The sequence below is a fragment of the Neofelis nebulosa genome, chromosome 3 (genome assembly GCF_028018385.1).
Source record: "Neofelis nebulosa isolate mNeoNeb1 chromosome 3, mNeoNeb1.pri, whole genome shotgun sequence".
NCBI classification, from domain to species: domain Eukaryota; kingdom Metazoa; phylum Chordata; class Mammalia; order Carnivora; family Felidae; genus Neofelis; species Neofelis nebulosa.
The window spans coordinates 14,615,088-14,635,224 of NC_080784.1; the positions used below are offsets into that span (position 1 = coordinate 14,615,088).

A 20,137-nucleotide genomic window follows, 5' to 3' on the forward strand; every position below is an offset into this window, starting at 1 on the left:
TTCATCACATCCCTGTTGGTCCAGAGAGCCAGGATGATCAGCCCAGATTCACGGGAAGGAGAATCAAACTCCCCCTTTTGTGTGAGGAAGTGGCAGGGATTCATTGCGTAAGAGCCTATGGAATGGAAGATGCCGTGGGCACCATCTTTGGAAAACACAAGTGCCGTCATCTCTCTTTCCAAATCGGTCTCTCTTCCAGGGCTTTTTGTGTCAGGAAACGGCATCGTAATTCACCTAGTTACCTGGGCCGGGAGCTGAAGAAGCAAGCCTGTCTCCTCCTCTTCTGTCACCTCCATATTCAGTCCATCATCTAGTCCTGTCCGCTCCAACCCCACAGTGTCTCTTGGATCCATCATCTCTCACCTAGATTCTAGAGGCCACCTTCAATCTGGGACGTTACGTCTCCAGTCTTGTCCCACGGTCTTCAGACACAAATTTGAGATATAAGTACCCTACCTGATCTTCCTCAGTGACTTAGATTCTGGTCGGATGCCTTCAAGGGACTTACAAGGCTTTCCACATTCTGGCTGTTGATCACGCCATACTCTAATATAGAAACAGTACGGGAGGAGGATGGAGTATAGGCTCTTAAACCTACCCCTTCTGGCCTCACATCCTAGTTCTGATCATTAATGGCTCTGTTACATGGGACAAAGTATGTAGCTTCTTTGGCCTTAAGTTTTCTCATCATTGGGACAGTCTTAAGTATTCGGCGGAAATACTGAAAATGGTGTATCATACATAAAAATGCTTGAAGAATGTTTGTGCCTATCACCATTACTACTTAATGGAGGCCTTCTTTGCTAGAGTATGAGGCACAGACCACATCTATCTTCCACTGCCCTGTCCCAAGCTCTCAGCACAGTTACAGACGTGTAAAAGGTGCTCACTACGTGTTTGTCAAATGAACATACGAAAATAGCATGACTAAATGATATAAAGTGCATAAAGGACCCACCACAGCGCCTTGCAAAGTATACACAAACCAAATGCTGGCAGAGCCTCGTGGTTAAGAACTGAAGCTCCGTCGGGGCACCTGGGTGGCTCAGTGGTCGAGCGTCTGGCTCTTGGTTTCGGCTCAGGTCATGATCTCAACAGTTCGTGGGTTCGAGCCCCGTGTCAGGCTCTGTGCTGACAGCTCAGAGACTGCTTAGGATTCTCTCTCTCCCTCTCTCTCTGCTCCTCCCCCTCTCACTCATGTGCATGTACACACTGTCCCTCAAAATAAATATTCAAAAAAAAAAAAAAAAAAGAATTGAAGCTGTGTCACTTACTGGGTGGCTTTACATAAATTACCTTCCCTGACCTCCTGTTTCTGCATGGGGTGGCACTGAGGTTTAAATCAGAGAACACACGAAGGATGCCAAGCCCTGACTGGAACGTGACGAGCATTTGATACATGTCAATAATTATTAGTTCACTCTTTTTAATGCAGTTCTAGATTTTGCACTTGTAATCTGTAGCTAAATTTTTAAGAAGATGTATCTTTAAATCATCATCCAGAGTATTCTCTAAAGCAATAATAGAAATCCTTATTATTAGTTACTTATTGTTAACCAACTCCTCCTGGCTTAATATTTTTAGTTATTTGGGTTTTTTTTTTTTAATTTTTTTTTTCAACATTTTTTATTTATTTTTGGGACAGAGAGAGACAGAGCATGAACGGGGGAGGGGCAGAGAGAGAGGGAGACACAGAATCGGAAACAGGCTCCAGGCTCCGAGCCGTCAGCCCAGAGCCCGACGCGGGGCTCGAACTCACGGACCGCGAGATCGTGACCTGGCTGAAGTCGGACGTTTAACCGACTGCGCCACCCAGGCGCCCCGGTTATTTGGGTTTTATGAAAGGAATCTATCTTATCCTTAAGATTCCTTTGAATGCACAGTACTGTGCATTTATTTATTGAGCATGTATTATGTGCCATGCACAGAGCAAAGCTCTGAGAACATAGCAATAGGAAAAAAAAAAGGCACAGTTGTTCTCAGAGCCTGTGAATTGCTAGGCAAGATAGAAGTCAAGCAGGCAATGACAATGAGTTAGCAAAGGCATACATAGGGGAAAATAGAGGGCCCTATAGTAGGATATTTCAACACGACCTTTATTTAAAAGGAACAATAAGACAAATGCCAAAATTTAGCATAGAATAGTTTGGGATAATGTAAGACAAAGAAAGGCTGTAAATTTTGGCTAATATAACTCTGGAAAATTACTTTTCCAATCAAACAAAACTAACATACAGACAAACAACACATTCCTTTTGCACAAATTTCCAGTTATAAAATAAGTAAGTTATGGAGTCTGTCTGCAGCATGGTGATCATGGTTAATAATACTGTAGCGGATATTTGAAAGTTGCCGAGAAAGATAGAGCTTAAAAGTTCTCGGGGCGCCTGGGTGGCGCCGTCGGTCAAGCGGCCGACTTCAGCCGGGCCACGATCTCGCGGTCCGTGGGTTCGAGCCCCGCGTCGGGCTCCGGGCCGACGGCTCGGAGCCTGGAGCCTGCTTCCGCTTCTGTGTCTCCCTCTCTCTCTGCCCCTCCCCCGTTCGTGCTCTGTCTCTCTCTGTCCCAAAACTAAATAAAAAACGTTGAAAAAAAAAAAATTAAAAAAAAAAAAAAGTTCTCATCATAAGAAACAAAATTATAACTATGTGAAATGATGGCTGTTAACAAGACTTACTGTGGCGATCACTTCACAGTTGTATACAACAAAAGTCAAGTCATCACATTGTACTTCTGAAACAAATACAATGTGTGATGTCAATTATATCTAAACAAAGGAAATTTCCAACTCCTTTTGTTTGAGTACAAATTTAAAAACTGTACATGTGTGCATGTATATATACATGCACATATAGGATTCATCCTGTTTAAACAATGTAATTCAAGTGCTTTTAAATTTCACTTTATTGGTCATCATGCATGAATTTTCTCAACTACTGGACAATTTCAGAGAATTAAAACTTAGAGCAGTTTAAAGATGCCGGCGATTTGAAGAAATGAACTAACAGGATGGCAGGTGCCTTGAGTTTTACTCAGTATTGTTCGTGGTATGTTTGTTGCAACGTGTAATAGTTCCTTCGTTAGGTGCTGTATTGATTTTGTTCATTAAACTGTGTTTGCAAGGCAGTTGTGTTTTAATTCGCTTTGCTTGCGAGGTAACGCTCTGTGTCCGCGATGGTAAGTTACGGCGTGTGGTTGTTTATAAAAAGAGATGTTCTCTCCGAGATCTCAAAGTCAGGGTCTGAATCCAAGGTTAGGTCACAGAGTTGGAGGGTGGGCTATTGATTGTCTGTAAATGCCTAACCTTGCTTCCTGACATCTTAATTATTAGTGCTTCTGTGGGACTCCAGATGATATTATCACTTACCCTCCTCAACAATTGACTTAGACTTTTACAGTTGGATTTCTTTTCTGCCTTTCCATTTTAATAATTAAAGGCTCGTTTATTCCCATCATATGCAGGCAGCAGATTCATGATACGTATGGCAAAATATTTAGTCTTTCGCATCTTTGGGTGGTTTTTCTGATGTCACAAAATAATGTTTAGATACCAAGCCTCCTAACTACCAGTATGATTTCAATATTCCATTTGATCCTTGTAACATCTAGGGTTGGTACACTATTACTTATACAGTATCTGAGAGCTCAAGGCATTGTTAATGCGTTATCTGAAAAAATGCCATCTACCGATGTGTCTGCCTCTAAACCGTGGCTCACCCAAGAGGGCGAGGAGTAACAATGGCTTTGGGGACGTGGCCTCTTTCTGTTTTCACACTCTGACAACCATATTTTAAGACGTGGACTGTTGGGACACATAGTTACTGATGAAAGGGAAAATCACGGTTAGTAGGTAAAAAGACTCCTAGTGGCTCCCACATTCAGGCCCAACAGGATACGTTGGGGAAAAAAAACCCTTCAAGATGATACCCTATTGTGTTTGAAGACACGGTGCACCTCCCTCTTACTGTGAAGGCTTTAATTGGTTTGATTCCTAACCTACAAGCTTTGAGTTTAGAATAACTCCAGGGCACTCTGTGGCCCTGTCTATTTTTTCCTCCATTCTTCCTCCTTTATTCTCTTAGTAAAACCTACAAACAACCTTACTGATTCCTATGATCATTCCCAGGTTCAGGCTCCGGGGGCTTAAGGATGGAGTGATCTCAGTAAGGGAGGAGAGAGCACGCCAGAACTGGCCCTCCTTTTATTTCCTCTGAAGCCAAAATTTTCTGGAATTCAGGGCATGATGAAAGACATCTGTGTCCAGGCTTTTATCTGAGAGGAATGATGAGCTTCAGAGGAAAAGGTTGTTCAAGTATTTACAAGTTTATCAAGCCGTGTCAATGGCTCGCTGACTCCCAGGTGTGTTTCCGATCAATAAAGAGCATTTGGAAACGCTAACAGGAATGACCACACTTGACTTGGCCAAATTAGAGACCGGCCGGGACTCGAAAAGCGGTAGTGCAGAATTTAAACAGACAAAGCCCCTTCACAAAACTATGGTCCCCTGACATTCACACTAGAGGCTTTAGCAGGAATGTCATACGAAGCTGCCAGTTCAGTGGATTTAAGCAGAAGAAGGTCAGCGATGTCCTTGTATCTCTACATCACTGATGATAATGAGAGGTCAGGTCTCCATCTACCTTTTAGAAAAGACACATTCGAAGACTTTCATTCAAAATAAATTCATTCTAAATGGTGTCATAATTGGAAGCAAACAGAAGCGGATGGCCACTTTAGACTGAGATTCGTATTTCATAGGAAAAGCTAAAATAGATGCGTGACCTTCAAACTGTTTCGTTCTTGTGCCTTAAATTATAAATACAAATTTTAATTAAATCTTATTTCCTACCACCATAATGTTCATACATGTTTTTAAAAAGCCTGTTTCCTTTTATACCAAATTACATTTATAATTATTAGGTGTACACATTTGGCTGAAATCAACCTAATTATTATAAAAATGGCAAACATTTTTATAATTATTAAATATAAAAAGCGAAAATGTATCAAAAATGCCTCTCTGAATGAGATGACTGGGGACTTTTCCAAATAATTCATGTATTCACGGATGGATATTAATGTTTATTTGTTTTTGAGACAGAGAGAGAGAGAGACAGAGTGTGAGTGGGGGAAGGGCAGAGAGAGACGGAGACCCAGAATCCGAAGCAGGCTCCAGGCTCTGAGCTGTCAGCACAGAGCCCGACGCGGGGCTCAAACTCACGAACCGAGAGATCGTGACCTGAGCTGAAGTCGGACACTTAACCGACTGAGCCACCCAGGTGCCCCCATGGATGGATATTATTACAAAGCCAGGCAAGATTCAGTATCAATTTTATTCCTGTTTTTCTTTTTTTTATGAATATAAACATAAGAAATCTTAACCACAAAATAAGCAGATGGGAAGGAAAGGATTTTTTTAGAGTGATTTCAACTATTTGAAATCCTTATTATTCGTATGTCAAGAATTTGTGACCTACTTCTTTTTTTTATGTTTTTATTTATTTCTTTTGAGAGAGAACTGGGGAGGGGCAGAAAGAGGGAGAGGGAGAGAGAGAAAAAGAGAGAGAGAGAGAGAGAGAGAGAGAGAGAGAGAGAGAGAGAGAATCCCAAGCAGGCTCCACACTGTCAGCACAGAGCATCTGGGCTCAATCCCAGGAACCATGAGATCATGACCTTAGCCTAAATCAAGAGTCAGACACTCAACTGACTGAGCCACCCAGGTGCCCCTGTGATCTATTTCTAAAAGGTGTGTTTAGCAGTCTACAAGCTGTTGGTTCCGTCACATTTCTTCTTCAGTTTCATTGGAAGCACGGAACTGAGAGCCACCTGCTTTCACACGTATTTGTTACCAAGTTTTCCGAACCACCCATTTGTCAGCCTCTGTGCAGTATACCCCCTAAAAAGAAAGCAAAACACTACTAATCGCACCTGTTACTCCTTTACTCTGTGGCTTTGTTTAATCTGCTATGTGCAGAATGGGGTGGAAGATGGACCTTGTGTTCATTTTAGTTCATCTTTGTTATTGCGATATTTTTTAATGCTTTTGTCGTATCATATGCTTTAAATGTCTCTAACTAGCTCATTTAACTTACAGGAAATGCTGTATAATTTACTGGCAGAGATACTACTCATTAAAATCAAACTCTGTCAGAAAAAGTCTGACTTATTGTTTCAGTTCAAATAAATTAATATCCACGTTGTCACAGTCCTCACAATTCTGCACTCCTACTCGAGGGAGATAGTAGACAGATAAAGCACAAATCCTTGCCATGAGTTTGGCAATTGGACTGAATAAGGCATCGCTGCCTTTATTATTTCTTACCTCACTGATGTTCTCTTGGCAGTCATGAAACTCTACTGGCAGTGAAGAGCATCCTTTGCCAATGGTTGGGATGAATGATAAGGTCATTGCATGAAAAGGTTCTCCCTCCTTCTTGATCTATCAGATTTCAAAACCTACCAACAGCCTTAAATATTCCAATTCTTAATGCCACACTTTGTCCTTGATAGAAATATGTGCAAGACAAGGAAAGACACTAAAGCCCTACCTTGGGTTTAGGGTGTCTCGAATAAAGGAGGCTTCATCAACAAGAATGCTTTAAATTTTGCCTTTGTTTGGCACACTGGAAGCTTTATGCTCAAGACAGTGCGTCATAGTAAGATACTGAGTATGTGAAAGGTCCCTTCTGTTGTAAAGAGAGTCTACATCCGGGAATTATTGAGGTTCTAGAAATGAATTCCCTTAAAACAGACTACTCCTTTCCTCACTGAAAAGTCTTCATGAATAAAAGAAAAGAAGAAGGGAGGGAGGGAGGAAAGGAGGGAGGAAGGGAGGGAGGGAGGGAGACAGGAAGGTCTTCAAGTAATCTTCATACCTAGGGATATGACTACTCTTACTTGAAGACTCCTGGACTAAATGACCTCCATGGGCACTTGAACTCTGAGATGCTATGATGTTATGATTACTCAGGCTTTTTCATTACAGGGAGACAAGAAAACAATGATCTCAGGTACTACTGTCCCCCTCCCTTCAAGCCTATTCAATGAACCTTGGTTTTTTGTTTTACAAATGAAAGAACCGTCTTTCTGAAAAAGAGCCACCTGTTAAATTGGGTGGGACTGATTAGATAAGTAATCACAACACTTACTGACACAACAGTACCCACACCTATCATTTCTATAAGAAAAATCCTAACCCCTCGAAATCAGTATATGGACAAAGCAACAAAGCAAAACCTAAAACCCCAGAAGTCATCACTTGATTACTGTTTCCAAAGCTAATGCTTTTGGGCCAAGATGATGGTTTGGAAAACAATTCTGATTCGTACCATTTTAAGTTCCCAGTATTGAAAGCACAGGTATGTTATTAAAGTGACCAAACAAACATTTATAGCAGCAATTCATAGGATCAACACCACTGAGTAGATTCAATCACATAAACCTCAGAAAATAACAATAGAACTTGTTAATAACAGTAAATTATAACAATAGCCTTAGTGATGTATGGATTTGATGAATGTGTCCACATATGAGCTATTTCCATAAGTATGACATGTGTGCAAACCAGTCTTCACGGGAAGAAGGGACTACTACTACTTTTCTCGGTATTTAAAAATAGTTTCCTGTGTAAGTCAACCAAAAGACAAAAAACCTAGTAGGAATGTAGTATAAATTATAACACGATGAATATCACATTAGAGTATCTATGTCAGTTTTTATGGAGCGCCTGGATGGTTCAGTTGGTTGAGTGTCTGACTTTGGCTCAGGTCATGATCTCATGGTTCATGAGTTCGAGCCCTGCATCAGGGGTTGACAGCTCAGAGCCTGCAGCCTGCTTCAGATTCTGTGTCTCCCTCTCTCTCTGCCTCTCTTTCTCTCTCTCAAAAATAAATAAACATTAAAAAAAAAATTTTAAGGGTATCTATGGCAGTTTTTATGTAATAAGAACTGGTCATTTCTTCCCAATAAAAATAAGTATTCAAAAAAGCCTATAACTTTATATCCTAAAATTGAAAGCTAAGCAGATTCTCTAGCGTGGTTCAGTGGGTTACCACACCTGATTTTATATGAAATAGATCCAAAACTTCGTAATTTAAAATAATATTTTTTTAATAAAAAAGCAAAGATTTCACTGCTGACTGTGTAAAACACATAGTTTTGGAATTCTGCACTCCTCAGTGTGAGTCTTTACCACTCACTTTGGGCAGGTAATTCACTTCTTTGAGACTTAGTTTCTTCATCTCAAAATAATACTGACTTCAGGGAGTAGTGTTTTTTTTTGTTTTTTTTTGTTGTGTCCAAACAGATAGTATGGGTGAAACTGCCTGACAGATCATGGGCCCTCAGTAAAAATTCCTTTTCTCTCTCCGCCCTCCTTCATCTTTTTTTCATTAAAAGCTAATTTATGACATAGGGGCACCTGGGTGGCTCAGTCAGATAAGCGTCCAGCTTCGGCTCAGGTCACGATCTCACGATTCATAGGTTCGAGCCCCGTGTAGAGCTTGACGGCTCAGAGCCTGAAGCCTGCTTCGGATTCTCTGTCTCCTTCTCTTTCCCCCTCCTCCACTCACACTCTGTCTCTCAAAAATAAATAAACATTAAAAATTTTTAAAAAGCTAATTTGTCCCATATGTAGGTGTTTCCAGTATTGAAAAATTTCTGTGAATAAAGAGGTCTTGGTTTAAAGGAAGCAAACATAATCTTGGATTATAGTAGGATTACCATAGTGGTAGGATTCTATTCTTTTGTCTTTGTGTTTAGCTATATGTTCTAATTTTGCTAAAAATGAATACATATTACTATCATAAAATAAATATTTAGTATTTCAGTGAATGATGTGGTTTATACTCTGAGTCGATACATGAGAAATTAGCGAGGATTACTATAACCCAATTTTTGGGTTTTATTCCCTAGAGCGTATTATATTACTAAATTAAAGAAAAATAGATCTGGTAGCTGAAGTGTTAACAACTGCCATGGTTATGGGCATCGGGGGAAAAAAGAGAAGTGGGATTGTAAGTAATGACTTGTTAAGCTGTTCGTACAGCCCTCTCCCGCGTCACGCCTAGGTTACCGCAACTGTATCCTAACGTGTCTCCCAAGTCCAGGCTTCCCACTATGGTCCCACTACAGTAGTCACTCCCCACCCTTACCTGCAGAATATGTGTTCCAGGACCCCCAGTGGATGCCCGACAACACAGATAGTACGGAACCTTCTTTATACGGTATTTTTTCCTATACGTACATATCTCTGATGAAGTTAAATTTATAAATTAGGCCCAGTAAGAGATTAACAACAATAACTAACCATAAAATAGAACAATTACTACTACAATATACTGCAATAAAAGTTATGTGAATGTGGTCTCTGTCTCAAAATATCTTATTGCCCTGGACCCACCCTTCTCTTTGTGATAACGTGGGGTGATAACAGGCCTACGTGATGGGATGAATGGGGTGAGTGACGTAGGCGTTGTGTGACATAGCGTTAGGCTGTTTACCCTCTGAAGATACGTCGGGAGGACGATCATCTGCCTTCAGACCACACTTGATGGCCGCAGGTACCTGAAACAGTGGAAGGTGAAACCAGGGATAAAGGGGACTACTGTACGCACTTTCACATCCTTGAACGTGACTTCGCGTCAGCTTTAGCCCAATCAGAACCTTTTAGCCAGTGGTCTCCCTTTAGCTATAGGTGTCCTTTGCACATGATGGTACATGTGTCATTGAGTAGGATGTGATCAGCCAACTAGAAGAAGGTCGCAGCATTTACTAGTAATCTACTCAAACTTGACATTTATCTCTAAGTGTGAATTTATTGTGAATTTCTCTAGATCCCAATGGGCATAACTTGGATGTCTGTCATACTCATCTGTGATCACAAGACACATTCCTTAGTAATCTAGAATTCTGTTTCCCCTTATTATAAACACACACACACACACACACACGCAGACGTACACACATACATACAACATAGGAAAAATAAGTGCTTTTATGGCATGGAAATACAAATTACCCATATTAAGGCTACTTCAAGTATCTATGTTTTTAGAGTTTTTATTTCAATTTCCAGTTAGTTAACCAGGAAACAGATGCTGCCGAGGTTGTGGAGAAATGGAACCCTCTTGCACTGCTGGTGGGCATCCAAACTGGTGCAGCCACTCTCGAAAACAGTGTGGAGGTTCCTCAAATAATAAAAATAGAACTACCCTACGACCCAACAATAGCACTGCTAGGAATTGACCCAAGGGATACAGGAGTGCTGATGCATAGGGGCACTTGTACCCCAACGTTTATAGCAGCACTTTCAACAATAGCCAAATTATGGAAACAGCCTAAATGTCCATCAACTGATGAGTGGACAAAGAAGATGTGGTTTATACATCCAATGGAATACTACTTGGCAATGAGAAAGAATGAAATCCTGCCATTTGCAACAAGATGGATGGAACTGGAGGGTATTATGCTAAGTGAAATAAGTCAGTCAGAGAGAGACGGATATCATATGTGTTCCCTCATATGAGGAACTCGAGAAACTTAACAGAAGACCATAAGGGAACGGAAGGGGAAAAAAATAGTTACAAACAGAGAGGGAGGGAGCATAAGAGACTCTTACATACAGAGAACAAACTGAAGTTTCATGGCAGGAGGGGAAAATGGGTGATGGACATCGAGGAGGGCACTTGTTGGGATGACCACTGGGTGTTCTATGTAAGCGATGAATCACAGGAATCTACCCCCAAAATCAAGAGCACATTGTATGCACTGTATGTTAGCCAACTTGACAATAAGTTATATATTAAAAATAATAATAATTTAAAAAATAAATTCTAGTTAGTTAACATACAGTGTTATATTAGTTTCAGGTGTACACGATAGTGATTTGACCCTTTTGTACAATACCCAATATTTATCACAAGTGATGGGGATTAACCCCATCACCTACTTCCCCCGTGCCCCTACCCACCTCCCTTCTAGTAACCATCAGTGTGTTCTCTATAGTTAGGAATCTGTTTCTTGGTTTGCCTCTCCCTCTCTTTTTTACCCTTTGCTCATCTGTTTTGTTGCTTAAATTCCACATACGAGTGAAATCACACAGTTTTTGTCTTCCTCTGACTGACTTATTCTGCTTAGCATTATACTCTCTAGCTCCATCCACTTTGTTGCAAATGGCAAGGTTTCATTCTTTTTACGGCTGAGTAATATTCCATTGTAATAGATATAGATATAGATATAGATATAGATATAGATATAGATATAGATATATAGATACACACACACACACACACATACGGTATCTTCTTTACCCCTGCACCAATCAGTAGATACTTGGACCGCTTCCGTATCTTGACTATTATAAATAATGCTGTGAACGTAGGGGTGCATGTATCCCTTTGAATTGCTGCTTTTATATTCTTTGGGTAAATATATTGTTTTATGTTCTGTGGGTAGTGTGATTGATGGATCGTAGGGTAGTTCTATTTTTAACTTCGTGAGGAACCTCCATACGGTTTTCCAAAGTGGCTGCACCAGTTTGCATTCCCACCAACAGTGCAAGAGGGTTTCTTTGTCTCCACATCCTCACTAACATCTGTTGTTTCTTGTGTTGTTGATTTTAGCCATTCTGACAGGTGTAAGGTGGTATTTCATCATAGTTTTGATTTGCATTTCCCTGATGGTGAGCAACGTTGAGCATCTTTTCATGTGTCTGTTGGCCATCTGGATGTCTTCTTGGAGAACTGTCTGTTCATGTTAGGGACCAGACTCTTTAAGCTGGCATTCAGGGCCTTCCAGAAACTGATCTCATCCTCCCTTTGTAGCCCTACCTTCCATTACTCTCGTGACAAACCCATTACTGTCTTTCATTCATTCAATGCACACTGAGAGCCAAATGTTTCATATATATGAGCTCTGTGATTGCATTATTACCATTCCCGTTTTACAGATGAAGTTTAGAACTAGAGATTTAATCTCTTCTTGACAATCACAGAACCAGTTACTGACAGAGTCAGGATTCAAACCCAGTTCAACTGAATCCAAAGCCAGTCTTCTTAACTCCTTTCCTAGCCACACGGATCTCTCTGCTCACCATCACTATAACATCTGTCCAGTTTCACTTTCATATTTTTAATTGTAATGTTGACTCCAACTCAAAAACCTTATCCTCCCTGTCCTTCAGAGTTTACCTCAGAACTTTGAACCCTTCTGTGAAATCTCTCAACCACCAGCCTACGATTGATATCACCTTCCTCTGACCCTTAACCATATGTGGCTTTAGATTGTCATTTAATTCACCAGGTTGAAGGGGTTGTCCTCCCAAACACGTAATTAGTTGCTTGATGGCAGAAGCCATGGAAGCCCGAGTAGATAAGTAAGTAATCTCTACAATTCTACTCTTTGGTTGATATTTGTTTCTATTGCCTACAATTCTATGTCCCTTAGTAAATGCTCAAAAATGGTCTCAGTGTTAAACTGATAACTTCTCATAGAGAGAAGACTCACTCCTCCTGTCATTAGAGTAAGATAGTTCACAACACTGTAATTTGAAATTAAACCCTCTAAATTCTGAATGGCCAACTTCTCTGGAGGCTACTATGTAATAGATATTATGTAATACCTGAATTCATATTCAGAATAATATTTTTTAAGAGAAAAAAATTATAGGAAGCCAACTTTGTCACTTTGAAAAGTTTGAATTAATAGAGGAAGGATAATTTTCCAGTTTCATTCTGTTCCTTAGCCTTCACGGACCTTTTTTGAATAAGAGACAATGTGGTTTTGTTTCTCTTTAAGGTAAATTTGTAAAACCTGCTCTATCTTCCTTTCAGGATAACTGAGAAAGAACGTTAGCAAAGAGGGAAGGAGGGGAAAACCATACCAAAAAATCTGAGTCTTGGATCTGTGTCCTAAAACCAGGAGGCGGCGGAGACTCAGGGAGCAGAGAGTTTTTATTCCTACAGGTTGAGGGTCATTGATAGGGGCAATTCAAGTATGGCTGGTGAGGCTGCAAATGAATTTGAGATGAGGGTCAAAAGAAAGCAAGCTTGGGGCGCCTGGGTGGCGCAGTCGGTTGGGCGTCCGACTTCAGCCAGGTCACGATCTCGCGGTCCGTGAGTTCAAGCCCCGCGTCAGGCTCTGGGTTGATGGCTTGGAGCCTGGAGCCTGTTTCCGATTCTGTGTCTCCCTCTCTCTCTGCCCCTCCCCCGTTCATGCTCTGTCTCTCTCTGTCCCAAAAATAAAAATAAAAAAGTTGAAAAAAAAAAAAAAAGAAAGAAAGCTTGCGGCAGCCTTCTCCAGTATCTTTGTGAGAATTAAAACCTACTCCTCCCTCCCTCCACCACGTAATCCCCTACCCCATCTCTGCCTCCCTTCCAGCATCTGAATCTTTATTCATTCTGTTTGGTTCAGAGGGAACTACCTGAATCAGTGCCATTGATTGGTTTTTTTGTTTGCTTAAGGATTGATTTGGAAATCTCCATAATCCATTCTGCCTTAATTTACACTTGCAGTGCTATGGTACGTTTAGAAGGACTGATTAGTAACAGACTTAATCTCTCCCAAGAAATAACAAGACATATATTTGTAAGATAATCATGTTTCAAGTGATCAGGAAAGACAATAGGTGCCAAAAGAGTTTCAACAGTAGACATACCTTGGGGGAGGGGGAGGCAAAGGATTTTGGCTTCAGTATTTATTTATTTTTTATTTTTTTTTAATGTTTATGTATTTTTGAGACAAAGACAGAGCGTGAACAGGGGAGGGGCAGAGAGAGAGGGAGACACAGAATCTGAAACGGGCTCCAGGCTCTGAGCTGTCAGCACAGAGCCCGGCGCCGGGCTTGAACCCACGCACCGTGCGAGCATGACCTGAGCTGAAGTCGGACGCTTAACCTACTGAGCCACCCAGGCGCCCCTTAAATATTTCTTTAAGAATATGCTAAATCAGAATTCATTGAACAGCAGTAGCTAACAAAAAAGCTTTTAAAGTGAAAAGTATGTTAGAGCATTTCATTTATCAGAAGATAAAATGCCTCAGCATTTATTGAAAAGAACTTTCTGAAAGGAAAGCTGTTTTGTCGTTCGAGGGTTTTTTTGGTGGGGGGTGGGGGGTCCGTTGTTGTTTTTTAATTTTTCGTTGTTTTTCCATGGATCTCTTCCATGCAGGAAAATTAGGTGGATTTACACAAGAAAATAACACCATAGATTCTGGAGAACTTGATATTGGCCGAAGGGCAATTCAAGAGGTTCCTCCTGGGATTTTCTGGAGATCGCAGCTCTTTATTGATCAGCCACAGTTTCTGAAATTCAATATCTCTCTTCAGAAGGATGCATTGATTGGAGTATATGGCCGAAAAGGCTTACCACCTTCCCATACTCAGGTAAAAGTGGGCTTTGTTGTCAATAAAATGGAAGCTGCTAGTTTGCATTTTTAAAGTTATTCTGTTTCTTGAGTTCAGTTGTTTAACTGTCGGACCTCTTTCGTATTGATCGTTACGGTGAAAAGAATTTTGAACGTAGGTTACACTTACCGTGAGGTTTTCGAATAAGTAGGAAAAACAGCATTTTCTTCCTGACTTGTGTTAATCATTATGGACCAACTGAAATGTACTAAAATTTATGAGTAGCCAAATGAAAATATTGAACATCATCTGAGCACCTAGGAAAACCTCATGGATTTTCCAAGTGTTTTACGAAGATTCTGTGAGAATTTCAGAGAGTCTTATTCCTTTCACGTAATAGATGCATAGTATTTTCATCTCAAACATTGCATTCACGCTGTCGGAAATATATTGTATTTTTTCTGCTTAATGCCAGCCTTACTGTTAGTAAAGAAATTATGGAAACAAAAACATAAATATGATGAGTGAACTTGGTCGACTCAAGCCACGATTCCTCAAATAAAGAGGAGAAACAGCTTTCACAGATAACCAAGGGTGATCACCTTAGTGGGGCACTCGAAACAATTCATATATTCTTCAACCATACGTCGATTGAACAACTTTAGAGGCAGTTCGGTTGCGTGAAAATTACCTTACAGGTAGAGACAGCTGCTAGCAATAACTCTACAGGCTTTTTCATAATCTGATCCTGGGTCAGGGTATGTAATTTGGAAATTGTGGTTTAAAAGAGGTCCCATTATGTCCAAGAGAAAGTATTTAAATTACCCACCGTAGATTTGGAGCTCAGACGTTTCCCACCATCAACTAGTACGTCAGTCCAAAAATGTGATAGATGGTTAATTAACATTGACGGTTGGGTGAGCCCAAAAGTTTCACACTTGATAATCAGTTTATTTACCCATAGAACTGCATGCAGATTTTCATTTGATTTATAAACTGAGGACTGGAGGGTTTTCATGTCTGCTTTATAGTATGTAATTCTGTGAGACATGCTTTTTCGATACCCTAGGAATTGTAAAGAAACATTGATCAAATACTAATAAAAGAATCATGTCTTTAAAGAAAGATGAGTCAGAAACTTTGAACCATGCTTTCTCTTATGTCGTTGTGGATCAGGGAAAGTTTCATATACATATATAAATTATATAGCTGTGAAATTTTTGAATATCATGCTTTGATATATCATTTTTCTGATCATGGTTTTCGTGTCTGTATTACTAAAATAGACTTAAAAATTTTTTTAATGTTGTATTTATTCTTGAGAGAGAGACAGAGCATGAGTGGGGGAGGGGCAGAGAGAGGGAGAGACACAGAATCCGAAGCAGGCTCCGGGCTCCGAGCTGTCAGCACAGAGCCCAACGTGGGGCTCGAACTCAGGAACCGTGAGATCGTGACCTGAGCCGAAGTCAGACGCTCAACTGACTGAGCCACCCAGGCTCCCCAACCCATTTAAATTTTTGATTATAATTATAATTCACTCCAGTGCCTGCTATAAGTGATAGTGGCTGGAAAGCAATAACCAGATCTTCTTAAACAGAGTGGGTGTCTGTAACGTTAGTTATGGCAGAGAGATTGCGTTTATATCAATGGCCCGGTGATACAGGAGAAAATATTTTTTTCCTTGGAACCATATACATGATTCCATCACTTTTTTATAACTGAAGAAATACGCCTCTAAAGCTAAGCACAACAGTGAGTGTGTAACCCGTGAACTCCAGAAAATAATTTCCAAAGAAAATTGTTGTGTGCTTTACAGATTTATTTAAAGATTCAGGGTTGACTCTTTCCTACTTATGTGTACCATGTAAGATTAGAGAAACAAAAGGTGCAGTTTCAGGTTTTCCCATTCTTCTGGTATTTAAATACAATATACACCATACCCACTTTTCCTTCCGGCCACAATATATGTGTTTAACTAGATTACGCATTTTCTTAAGTTCCACGGTTATTAGAGTTCTTTCCTCTGGTTTATTCAAGAGCAGCAGAGCAAACAACTGTTTCTGAGTTCAGTGTTTAAACATGAAATATGCTATAAAGCAACCCAAACTGAACATTTCTCTGTTTCTGGGGAACGTTAAATAAATCAACCTGAAATAATTAAAATTGGCCGGCCATTCGGAATAGTCAACTTGAGTTTTGAAAGTCTTTGTGACCCTTTATAAAACTGTCCGTTTGATTGTTGCCAAGGAATCAATTGACTTTCTTCTCCCTGATGCCCAGTTTATTCTCCTGGACAGTTAGAAGCCTAAGGAAGCAATTTAACGCTGTACAGTTAACAGTGTAGTGTATCATTTAAGTGCGTGTGCGTGAAGCCTGTTTCAGAATGGTAGCTGGAAACCTGAGTTTTGTAAGCACGCACCCCTGCGACTCTTTGACCTTGTGACCTTGAGCAAATCACTTCTCTGTGCCAGTATCTGTCCAGAAGCAGTTAAATCAGATGATGTCTAAAGTCTCTTCCTCCTGTGTGCCAAAGATTTACATCAAGCTCAATGCTCCCACCAAATAGTTGATTAAAAAATACAATTAAGTATTCATAGATTCTGAGATTCATAGATTCTCATCCTTTTAAATTTTTTTAAGTTTATTTATTTATTTTGAGAAAGAGACAGAGTGAGAAGAGGTGGGGCAGAGAGAGACAATCCCAAGCAGGCTCCACAATGTCAGCGTGGAGCCCGACCCCGGGCTCGATCTCATGAACCGTGAGATCGTGACCTGAGCCGAAACCAAGAGTCGGGCACTTAACTGACTGAGCCACCCAGGTACCCCTCATCCTCTTAATAACTGACTTGAGTTAAGCATATGGACAGTCTAACTGCTCAGAAATGAACTACCAGGATACCTTTATGAAAGTCTGACCTTTGTCTCGTGATCACTTCCCCAAAGTGGTGAGACTGAATTTTATCCCCGAATAACACAAGACCCGAAGACTCGCCCCCACAAAAAAATCCACATCTCCATCTTATGAATAGGTATTATGAGGTAAAGCCAGGAATAGGTATTACGAAGTAAAACCAGTTTGTCCTTAAGTGATTGCTTTGTACTTTACCCCCTGAGAACAAACATTTCTGTTCCATTAATTTGTTTACTTTTTGTAGACATGTACTTATGTGAAGCAGGGGACTTGTCTTTAGGTATTTGAATAAGCCCCACAAAGGCGTGTGGGAAGGGGTGGCCGACTACTCTGCATCCCAGGGACCACCACCCCAGCCCTGTGTTACTGTTCCCGATGTGATACAAACGACGATCTCTACAGTAAAGGTGGTGATTCCCAGGGTGAGCTTGAGAGGCCAGTTAAAACCCAAAACGTCCTCCCTTTCAATGTTTGCACATACTGTGTTGAGTGTTAGAGGACAAAAATGTTTACGTGCCAAGGAACCATTAAAAGAAACTTTCCCCCTGCCTCTTTGCCATGCTGATATAAATACTTAAATCCGACGGGCAAGTGGCTTATTTGAGGCATAGGCACCTTTCAGAAGTGCTGAATTATTTTGCCTCTGATAATTTTGAAATACAGTTCCAGATGAAAATTTTGCGGGTCAAATATCCACAACCGGTTATCGTTTTCATCCTGATAAGATATAAATGAAAAAAGTTACCGAATGCTGAGTGACAGCTTTTTTGTGTATTTCTCACAGCTGCATGATGTCATGAGGTAGTTTTAGTACACGCACAAAAATAACAGAATAGGCTTTTATATTTAAATAAAAAATATAATATGTTGGAGACGGAACTAGATATTCTGAATTCCATCCAATAGTAACATTAGAGATTTGCGATAAGTACGGGGGCAGCACATTCGATCATGAATCTCAGAATCCCAGCAGGTGATTTTCCTCCAGTTTTTAAGGGATTCGTATAATAAACTTTTCTTTAGATAGACCGCTGATGAAATTCAAGATAAGAAATCTATCTGAAGGTAGAATATTGATGATTCATATATATACGTATGCATGGTACCGTAATGATGGTACCGTAAATGATACATATTGTCCCGTAGTGTCTCTGTCACCATAAATGCAGGCCTCGGGAATAAAAGGAAACTGGATAGGAGTCCGTAGAAAGTGAATCACTGTACTTTTACAAAACTCTTATCTAATGGGTTTATTAAAACTATATTGGGAAGTCTGTGCCGTGTCTCCCAAATTCATTGCATTATCTCTGGTAACTATTACCGATCACATTCCATATTTTTCTTTAGCTTTAAATTCTCCGGTTGAACTCTTCTAGCCACCCAGCGTTCACGATTAATCTTACTAAACCGGAAATCAAGCTGAATGATGATTGACTTCAGAATAGTAGCTGGGCATACTTACTGTCATTCCGTCCCTTCAGAACCCCTCCACTGTTCAATTTTTTAGACTTTCAGTCAGAGATACAAAGGCGTCTTGATGCATGTTTTTAATTTAGCCATAACAAGGCACAGACCCACGGGTTTCTCCATGGTACCCGGGATGGATACACCAGGGTCGCACAGAGGCGTATGGTACTATGGTGGCAAAGGTCTGAGCTTTCTCACAGACCAACTCTCCCGCTTACCAAGTACCTGATCTTGCTGGAGCTCCTCGAGGTTTGGTCTTCTCCATCCTCACAGTGTAAGTATCAGTGCCTTCCCACCAGAAGGGTCGCTACACGGAGTAAATATAATCGCGGCACAGAGTACGTATCCGATAGCAGTCGTTGCCATACGGGTATTAAATAGGAGAAGACGGTAAGAGATTACCCAGCGGCCCAAAATAAGGCTGCTGGGTTTGAAATGTTACAGGTTTATGGCTGTATTTGCACACCGCCTGAGCTCATCAAACTTTTTATCCGTTGGGAGAGTCCGATAACTCTGGAAACCGATTGCCCAGTAAGGGGGAAATGATTTGTGAAGTTTACATGTGACAACAGTGTGCAGTGCGCGGTTCTTAGGATCCCTGTAAATGCTACGTGTAGGAGACCTGTGCCATCAGGAACCTTTTTCTGACGTTGTATTTATTAGAGCAGAGGGGAAAGGTTGGAACACAAAACAGAAATGAGAGAAGCAGCTACGACCGAGATCGTTCTGACCACTAAACGGCTGTACTTGTCCTCACCCTCAGTATGACTTTGTTGAGCTCCTGGACGGCAGCAGACTGATTGCAAGAGAGCAGCGGAACCTGCTTGAGCCCGAAAGAGCAGGGAGACAGGCGAGATCCGTCAGTCTGCACGAGGCTGGCTTTATCCAGTACTTGGATTCTGGAATCTGGCATCTGGCTTTTTACAATGATGGGAAAAATACGGAGCAGGTGTCTTTTAATACCATCGTCATAGGTAAGAGCGGTCTGTAAAGCATCTTTTTCCGGGCTATCGCCTGCACAATGTGTTGAACAGAAACTAAATGGTCTTCACCAATTTGGAGCGATACCTAGGGCGTTAAAGCCTGAGGTACACTGTGAGAGATATTTTCAAATTGTTTATTTACGAATACGTTGGCAAACCATGAAGCACTGAATATTATTCTGGAAGGATCTTGGAGGAGGGCAGTGCGTCTTGAAAACACTTGAGAGCGTCTGCATTTGAAATGGCGATGCTTTGCTTGACTAGTCAAGCTGGTTTGAATAGTCTAGTATATATGAATCCTTTTTTTGTTTGGCTGGTTGTTTTTTGTTTTTTGTTTTTGTTTTTGTTTTTGTTTTTTTGGTTATGGAGCAAGCCATCCGTCATTCCTTCGTGTGCAGCTAAAATGATCAAAGTGACAGAGTTTACCTTCTGCGGGA

General features: G+C 40.7%; 1 protein-coding gene across 4 annotated transcripts in view; it reads left to right on the top strand.

Annotated features, from left to right (window-relative positions):
• The window catches only part of TENM3 (teneurin transmembrane protein 3), a 2,564,262-nt gene that overhangs the window by 2,431,163 nt on the left and 112,962 nt on the right, over positions 1 to 20,137 (top strand). For all 4 annotated transcript variants that reach the window (XM_058719934.1, XM_058719936.1, XM_058719935.1 and 1 more), the window contains 2 exons: positions 14,164 to 14,378; positions 19,481 to 19,691. In XM_058719934.1, the coding sequence (XP_058575917.1) occupies positions 14,164 to 14,378; positions 19,481 to 19,691 (426 nt within the window). The remainder of the gene's footprint in view (positions 1 to 14,163; positions 14,379 to 19,480; positions 19,692 to 20,137) is intronic.